General features: G+C 32.3%; 1 protein-coding gene across 1 annotated transcript; it reads left to right on the forward strand.

Moving 5' to 3' along the window:
- Positions 1-2,284: 2,284 nt before the first annotated feature.
- On the forward strand, positions 2,285-8,332 carry Csgalnact (Chondroitin sulfate N-acetylgalactosaminyltransferase; the record flags this gene model as incomplete). The annotated part of the gene is given in 2 exon segments (XM_014437669.3): positions 2,285-2,372; positions 7,363-8,332. Coding segments are annotated over 2 exon segments (1,058 nt in total), but the record flags the coding sequence as incomplete, so codon positions are not given.
- Positions 8,333-9,012: the final 680 nt, after the last annotated feature.

Raw genomic sequence — 9,012 nt, forward strand, 5'->3', positions numbered from 1 at the left:
CCAACAATATGACTAGTTTGAACTATAGAATACCCGTAAAATCATATTCCAACAGGAATGTATAGTATTTTTAATAATTGATCGGTGGCACAATAATTTTTTTTTTTTAACTAAACGATGACACTTCAATTTTTCCCTCAGAAATTTTTTTTAAATTTTATTATTTTATGTAGATTAAAAAAAAATAATTTTCAGCTTTTCGTAGTTCAAGACCCCATACTTCTAAACTAGATCAATTTTCATTTCACAGAAGAAGAAAATTATAAACCAAAAGTTCTTACAATAGACTTGGAGTGGAGAAGAATAAATCTTTAAATTAGTTAAGTGACCACAGTTTTCGCACCATTAACCACTAACCACTCCGCTTTGGCTGAGTGAAGATTGGATTGTTCTCATTCCTTGCTACAATTCCCCCTCTATTTAATCACATTTGTTCAATCGATAACGGATTTACAACATTTTATTCACCTTATAAATTTACAATTTGATTTTTATGAAATCTACACATGAATTTTATTTTTACAATACTTTGATCAACAGTTCCGAGCTTAAGTTTATCAATGGCCTCATAGTGTAAAAACTGTTCCGAGATAATACTAGTTCATTTCCAATATTTATTGATTTTGTTTTATTTGTATTTCCTATTTTTAAAAATTTGTATTGAGCAATATGCTATTATATTTTTTATCCATTGTGTTTAGCATTCAGGTAAATTATAAAAAATAAAATAAATAAATAAATAGGTGAATAAAATTTGTTCTTCCGTTAGGTTCATTAATTATTATTTTATAAAAACCTTTTGGCATGGAAACTATTAAAATTTATTACAAATACGATATATTACAAGGTTAATTTTTTAATTCACTAAACAAAAAAAACTGGTTAAGGTCCGTTTTTGGATTAAACCTTACCAGAACTCTGTAAATTCAATCACAAAAGGATTTTTTTTTCTATGCTTCTCTAAAATTGTATTATATAAGGCAATTTTTGTTGCAATAAAGTTTCATGATTTTTTTTTTCTACTTATTCATTCAAATTTTCCCCCGGAATTCAGGTGATATTTAAACCTTAGGCCGTTAGTGAATTTTCACAATTAAGTATACATTTTTTTAATATATATTTAAGTTAAAAATTAATGGTAAAAGAAATACCGACTGAAAAATGCATTAATCAATGCACCAGGAGATGTGTCTAGGAACAATGTCCTGTATCAAGTCATTTTTGGATCATTTAAGGCAATATATTCCGTCTTTAGTCTACATTTATTGGATTTTTAACTCGTATACAATTTTTATATATGTTTCAGCAGAAAAAGGTTTTTATATAGTAATTGAACTATTATCGGTATGGAATGTCACCCCTCTTTTATCACTTCATCGAAATTCTCAAGAAAATGAACCAACTGAAACTTATCAAGGATTAAGTTAACTTTGTTTATCTCCATCTTTAACAATAGAACTTTGTTTCCTACCACTAATACTTTTGGAAAATTTCAGAGGTTCCTGAAAAGCTTGTAATATATTCTCAAGAATTAATCTCTTGTTTAGAGATTCGATTGGAAAAACGTATTGCATCATGAATTGTACCCTAATTTTACGTATATATGTAGTATTCGTCAATGACTATCATTGCAGATTGACTAACTCCGAGGGTAAATCAATTAAGCACAATTAAAGCAATTGTTTGATAATTAACCAGAAATGTTTTTTATAACCTAAATATAACACACACAAACACCTACACACACCCTGTGAAGTAATGCTTTCGTCGCAGGTTGGTAAAGAAGAATTGGGAGGTGGTTTTTTAATAAAAATAATAATAATAATCATTATTTATTCTGGGAATGATCCCTTTAGAATAATAATGCAGGCGTCAAAATTAGGCTTTAGATCCTTAGAGTAAATATAACATAGAGATGAAATTACAAGATCTCATAAAATAATACAATGAATTTAAAAAGATACAAATAAACAACAATAATTAACAGAATATATAAGAATGATAAAACAAATAAAATGAAACAACTTGTCATATCTTTAAACATAAGATGACTTCTGATAGTAAATAAATAGAAAAAAAATCAAATACAATTTAACTAAAAAATAATAAATGAAAAGATATAATTTCTGCTAGTGAACATATTTACAATTATAAACGAAAATCTAAGACATAAAATACAGAAAATATATAAAGCTTTTTTGAAACTTTCAATTCTTATTCTTCCGGAATTGGGTGGACAGAAGGTAGTCGAAGATACGGGATTTGAAGATTGGAAATTAGAACTATGAAAAAAGTAGGGAAAGAATTCCATGGGGAAGAGGAACGGATGAGGAAAGATCTACCAAAGGCTGCGGTTCGATGGCCAGTTACATGTAAGTCTGAAGGTTGTAAGGGGGTATGGCGGGAATGCACTGAGGACTTAAATTGAAAGATATCTGAGATGAACGATGGACGGCGGGATTGGATAACTTGATAGAGAAGGAAGCAAGGAAATATTTACGACGGAAGGAGGAGTAAAGCCACTTCAACTCTTCATAAAATGAGTAAGTAGGTGAAAAGACAGGAAACTGCTCGTCGATTCCGACTATTACAGCACTTACAAGACAAACGGTCCAAACTTCCAATCCATTACAAAAGACTGATCTACAGGACTATTATAAGGCATCTAATTCCTCTCAAATCCAATCCTTACAGTCCAAAATCCTTAATGCTCCTTACTTTGTCACAAATCAAATCATCCATCAGGACCTAAATGTCCCCTATGTTGCCGATTTGGCCAGAACCAGATACCAATCCTTCCATAATAAACTTCCCAACCACCCAAACCAACTCGTTTCTAACCTGGCTTCTCCTGCACTAGCTAATGATCCTCCTAGGCGTCTGAAAAGAAGATGGCCTCGAGATATTCTCCTTTAGAAGTGTTTTTGGAGTTCTATCAATGGGTAGATTCTCCACATGTTTGTATCATGTCATAATATCACTTACAGCAATTTACTTGATGTGTATATATGTATAGAGTTGTAAATAACAATAAACAAATTATAAAAAAAAGTAAGTAGGAATCTCAAACCTCTGTGTAAATTTTTATTGTTGCACTTCGTCTTATGAAATATTCTTCCTCTACTCAAAAAAAAAAAATAATAATAATAATAAAACATGCAAACACCACACCAGAACGAAAAAGTAGCAAACGTCCGATATTGTATAGAGGAAGCATCACACCAGAAAACATAGTGATCCATATGCTGCGCTCAGAACAACATTGGGGGGCATTGAAGAGATCCTCCAGCTGCCCTTAAGAGGTTAAGAGTAGAAGAGAGGGCTAGAAGGCGTGAGTTGCATGGAAAACAGGAAGACCATGCGTAGAAAACAATGAGGCGGAACTCAGCTATTTCACTCCATCAAGTAATGCCTAACGGCGGTCCCGTGGAGAGAAATGAACAGGTGTAGGGAGGTAGTTCAAGGAAAAAAAATATACATATATACCTCACACAGACATATTATAGCGGCCGGTAGAAGACTTAATACACTTGAGTACGAAGGGAAAGATGATCGATCCGGGAGGCCGGGTTGGCTTTAAAGCCCAAATTAGTGCGGGTTCATGCTCCTGCCACGGTTAGCTTGAATATTTAAAACAGGATTGATCTACCGTGAACACTAAGCCCTTAACCCTGTTTTCAAGACCTAACATTATCTTGAACACAATCTCCTAATTTGAACTTCTAGCACCTCTTATACCTTTTTTTTTTTTTTACATAATTTTAGTTTCAATAATATACATGTTTTTCTATTCTGCTCTTCATTAGGTTATATCCCTAACTGTAAATTTATTTTGATTGACTCTCCGTTAGTCGAAGTAAGTAAAATCCATTTAGTATTTTAATACATGAATAAACAAGCAAACCTATGTTAGCTGTGTCCAATCATTCAACTATTTTGTGATCAACGTTTAATTAAAATTATTCAGAAAAATATGAGTTGCACAATTTTTTTTCATAGACATCTACCAATTTATAGGTACATTTATTCATTTATTGAATCAAACCTTAGAAAAGATTTTTTTTTATTTGCACCTGTAAATATACTTTACAATCAGCAAATGAGATGTTCTATCCAGGCATGACATGAGTAGGCATGAGGGAGATAGCACCCAGTGGTGCATCCTCCTGACGTTAAGTAAATTATTTTATTACACTAGGAGGTCCCGCATCTAACTTCTTTTCAGCCAAAGCCGAGTTAGTTCGGGAATGTCATGTGTTTCCTTCTCTCGTACAAATTTATTGAAATGTTCATGTAGCGTGTTGTGAAACCGTTTGTAAGTCATATGAATGTGGTCCGTTACAGTCGGAATGCGTAGGTCGGTGTGAATGGTCTCGTTTGAAACGTAGAGTGGTGAATTCGTTGCCAGTCTTAAAAATTGTAATTGAAAAGTTTGAATTTTCTGAATCTGTGTCTTTTTAGCAGGTCCATAAATTTGTCAGGCGTAAGTCCATATGGGTTTTAGTAAGTATTAGAAAAGATTTAAGGATAAATTTCATAAAACTTTCATGACAGGTTTTCTGTTACGGAAAACTAGTTTTTTTTAAAAAATATAAATCAGCCTGGAAAAAAGTTAAAAAACATATTTTTATTTGAAATCTATTTTTCTAATTTATTGTGTACCACATATCACATTAAACGACATTTCAAACAATTTAATTGATTATCAAAAATTATTGGGTAATTTACCGTAACCTGGGTTCAAATCCGGCTGTGGCAGATAATTATTTATTATTTTACTGTATCCGTGAGTGATCTTTGTGAGTTCGGGAACCCTCCGGGGTGCTTCCAGCCTCATATAGCTTCAAGTAGGTAACCTTAAACAAATCACCTCCCTGCACAACCGGTCAAGTGACAGAACTTTATTACAAAGTATTCTAATGTTATGATAAAAAAAAAAATTACAAATTTGTTTTCCCCAAATATAAATTCTAAGGATAATTCTAGTATTATGAGTAATAAAATTAACAAATTTAACCAATTAAACCTCCATTTTTAAAATTGGTTGTCTAAGAATCGTCCTAAATTTCTCTCTTTGAAATATTCAACTTTAGATCTTCTACGATTAATATTGATTTTTATTGAAACAAGAATTTATCATTTAATTTTAAAAACATATTTAATGATTTAAGAACCTTGGTACCTTGTTAAAGCCAATATGTACCTATATATAAATTTATCTTTATGTCTGTGAGTTTTTTATTATTTCTTTTTTTTTTACGAGGGCGTTGAAAATCAAAGGAAACGGATAGGCCTGTATTAGTGCGTGTGTGTGATTTCGCTAATTCTGTTCATTTCTCTACACAGGACGCCAGTCAGGCATTACTTCATGGAGGAAAATGGCTGAGTACCGCATCTTAGTCCACTTCGTATGGTTTCCATGTTTTCCATGCAAGTCACTTCTTCAGCCTTCTCTTTTGCTCTTAAGAGGTTACTGAATAAAAACTGTGGCGAATTTCTCCACTGTGTTCCTCCGGCCCGAGCGCAGTATATGTCACACAAGTTCGGGTGTAATGCTTACTCCACACGATCTATCCAATTCGCTTCTTTCTTCTGTAAAGTGTATGCGAAAAAAAACGGGATCCCAATGCGACTAATTTTATATTGAAATTTAAATAAAAAATAGTTTATACATAGACATTTATAACACCTTATTATGTTATATGAATATTCCTCCAATAGGTATACTAAAAAAGTATCTTAAATTAAATAAAATATTTTACCTTTATGAAGAAAATTCATTCAAACAGTTTTTCCACTAACCTAAAGAACAAAAAAAAGAAGTATTAGAAACAATAAAAATAAAAATTAACATGTATTTCAGGCATATTTTCTGTTAATTCCAGTTACAGCAAGTTTATAATAAATGAATTAAAATCCATATTATAATGAACATACACATGATAAGATCTAAAATAAAATGTCGGGAATACTAAAAATATACTGAAATATATGTCCAGTATTTTGAATTCAAATTGTTTCAAAATATTCATTGGGTACCATTCAGTAATTTGAAGTAACAAAATTAAAATTCAGTATATTACTATTCTTTGAATTTGGTTAAAAAGTAAATTTAAACTAGTTCTGTGAATATAATAAAAACAATGTTTTTTCCAATAAAAACTAATAAATAATGTGTATGTCAAATATGAATCTCCATATCATAAAACATTAATATTCAAATTGATAGTATTTACTTCATGAAACTAAATACCACATTTGTTTAAAAATTCACAAGTTTATATAAAAATTCTAAATGAAATAAAACATATTTTAATGATGAATTTAAATTTAGGTTTTAAAGATGAAAATAATAGGTGCGCCTGAAGACCACTTTTTCTCTATCGGGTGAAGACATCAGTCGTGCGGGTTTAGTTTACCAGTAGCGCCGTATTTTCTCTTAAAGTATTACCAGCCTAACACGAGTTGACTTAAAAACATCCATCTTTATTTACACAGCCTATTTTCCTTTATAAACGTATTTTTATTAATTACAAACATATAAGATATAATTAAAAGATTTTTTTAAAAATCTTGCAGAAGATAATAATTAATCAAGGTTTATTTAATTTAAATATTAACTGAATTAAAAAAAGTAACTATATAAGATGTAATGTATATATTCGAATATATATATTTTTCTGTTTGTTCTATAAAACACTGATCTTTCATCCTAGAGTTATTTAACCAAGCATATTTTCTATGCAACAATAAATATTTTTCGGGTCTGAATTCTGTGATTCTCAAGAATCGACTAAGTATGAAATCCAAAATAGATAGTAAGGATATTAGGATTTTCTTAATGTTTTTTCTATTCGTTCTTTTTGTTTTATCTCTACTAATTAAAAAAAAGCTAATTATATCAAGCGTGAATATTTTTGAAAACTAATAATTCAGAAGTAGTATAAGATAATTTAGCATTTGAATTGTGGGGAAATCATGAATTCTACATTCAGTACTATCACCATACTTCATAATATTTGTACCAGAAGTGACAAGAAAACAATGAAATGCAATTTATATATTAATAAATTGAATATAAATTATATATAGCATAATAAAGTGACCTTGTATCAAGTTAATATTTTTAATAACAAATTATGTTTAGTATTTACATGAAGCTACCAGGACAATAATATTAAATAACTACATTAACATTAAATAATAATTTAAGTTAAATTTTTATAATATTTTCTAATATATTTAATTTAATTGGTGGTAGCAGTTTTCGTGTTCTGGTTACACAAGAATTTATGTACTATTTACTATGTTGTTGCTGTGTCTTTAATTGTAGTTAAAACATTTTTTTTTTTGTTGTTGCAGATATTGTATCTGGAGTGGAATGGAATGCCAGCGAGTGCTCGATTCACGTGAAGCGACTCGTAGAACGTGCAGAATTACACCGTGGCGTCGCTCTCAACAATGAGTACGAAGTGATATCCTTCAACCATTTCACCCTCAACAGGATCTATCCCACGGAAATCGGGTTAGGAAAGAGAGTAGTGGAAAAGCCGATTGGTTTCCGCAGGAAGGACCTTTTCGAAGTTATCCAATCTGCAGTGGACACCCTCAACAAGAACCAGACCAAACCCCATTACACTGCGGACGACTTCGTCGAAGGCATTTATCGTACAGAGCCGACGACGGGCACCGAATACGAACTCTACTTTCGGAACAAGACCAAGGGCGGTCTCCTCAAGGTTACCGCGCTCAGGTCGTTCGCACCAATCGTTCACATTTCATCGTTACCCGTAGGCACGAAGAAGGAAATAGTTCATGTTATCCTTCCCCTATCAGGGAGAGTCAAGACATTCCAGAGCTTCATGGGGAAATTCGTCAAGATCGGCTTGAAGCATGACAGGCGGGTATTGTTGACCGTAGTCTACTTCGGTGAGGAAGGATTGGCGGAAGCCAGGCTCATTATGTCCAAATCCGCGGGCCGGAACTCCGCCCTCCTCCGGCTACTGGCCCTTAACGAGACCTTTTCCCGTTCGAAAGGTCTGCGGGTGGGGGCCGAGCGGGCCTGGGAGGTCCCGGGGATGGTTGGTGACGATGTACTCCTCTTCTTCTGTGATGTTGATATAGTATTCAGTGCCAAGTTCCTCGATCGCTGCCGTTGGAATACGAGTCCTGGGAAATCGGTCTATTACCCAGTTGTCTTCTCGCTCTACAATCCTCGCGTCGTTTACACACTGCAGGGAAAGAAGGTCCCTTCTGAGACTGATCAGCTTCTCATTTCAAGGGATACGGGTTTTTGGAGGGACTTCGGATTCGGCATGACATGTCAATATAAGTAAGTAGTTATATATTTTTGTTTAATGTTTTATTAATTCTAAGTATATAAATAGAAAAAAAATAAATAATAAAAATAAATACATGTAATTTATATATAAGGAATTAGGTAAATATATCAGCAGTTAAAGCTTATAAGGATACAATGGCGATTTTTATACAGTCCAAAATTATTTTTATCTTCTAGACAATACAGATAATGGCTTATGCATAAATTACTAACTTACTATCTCCTGTACTGTCTCATTCAGGATTTTATTGGTGTTTTTATTTTTTGTGGGTATAAAATCCTGACACCAATCGTTATTAACTATTGCCATCACGAAAACGTACGAAGTTTTCAAATTTAATTTAAGTTTTACTATTAATCAATAGTTAATTTTATTCACTTCCCTAAATGTTACTGATTTAAAGTATATAGTACACACAACATTATGATATACTAGCCTAAAATTATATCAAAACATTGGAAATAAAAATCCTTATGGTGATCGAATACATTTTTTATTGCGTCTTCCTTCCAAAAATTCTATTTCAAAAATATTTGATAAGCGTACGCGGTTATATGAACTCACATGCCTCCTTATACCCTCCTGGGCTATCTAGAGTGTTGCAGCAGTCAGACCATGATCCACTGTTATACATCAACAAGCACTTAGCTGTGACAGTTTAACTTGGACC

The sequence above is a fragment of the Halyomorpha halys genome, unplaced genomic scaffold, assembly GCF_000696795.3.
Source record: "Halyomorpha halys isolate HHAL.00 unplaced genomic scaffold, Hhal_1.1 Scaffold3058.1, whole genome shotgun sequence".
NCBI lineage: Eukaryota > Metazoa > Arthropoda > Insecta > Hemiptera > Pentatomidae > Halyomorpha > Halyomorpha halys.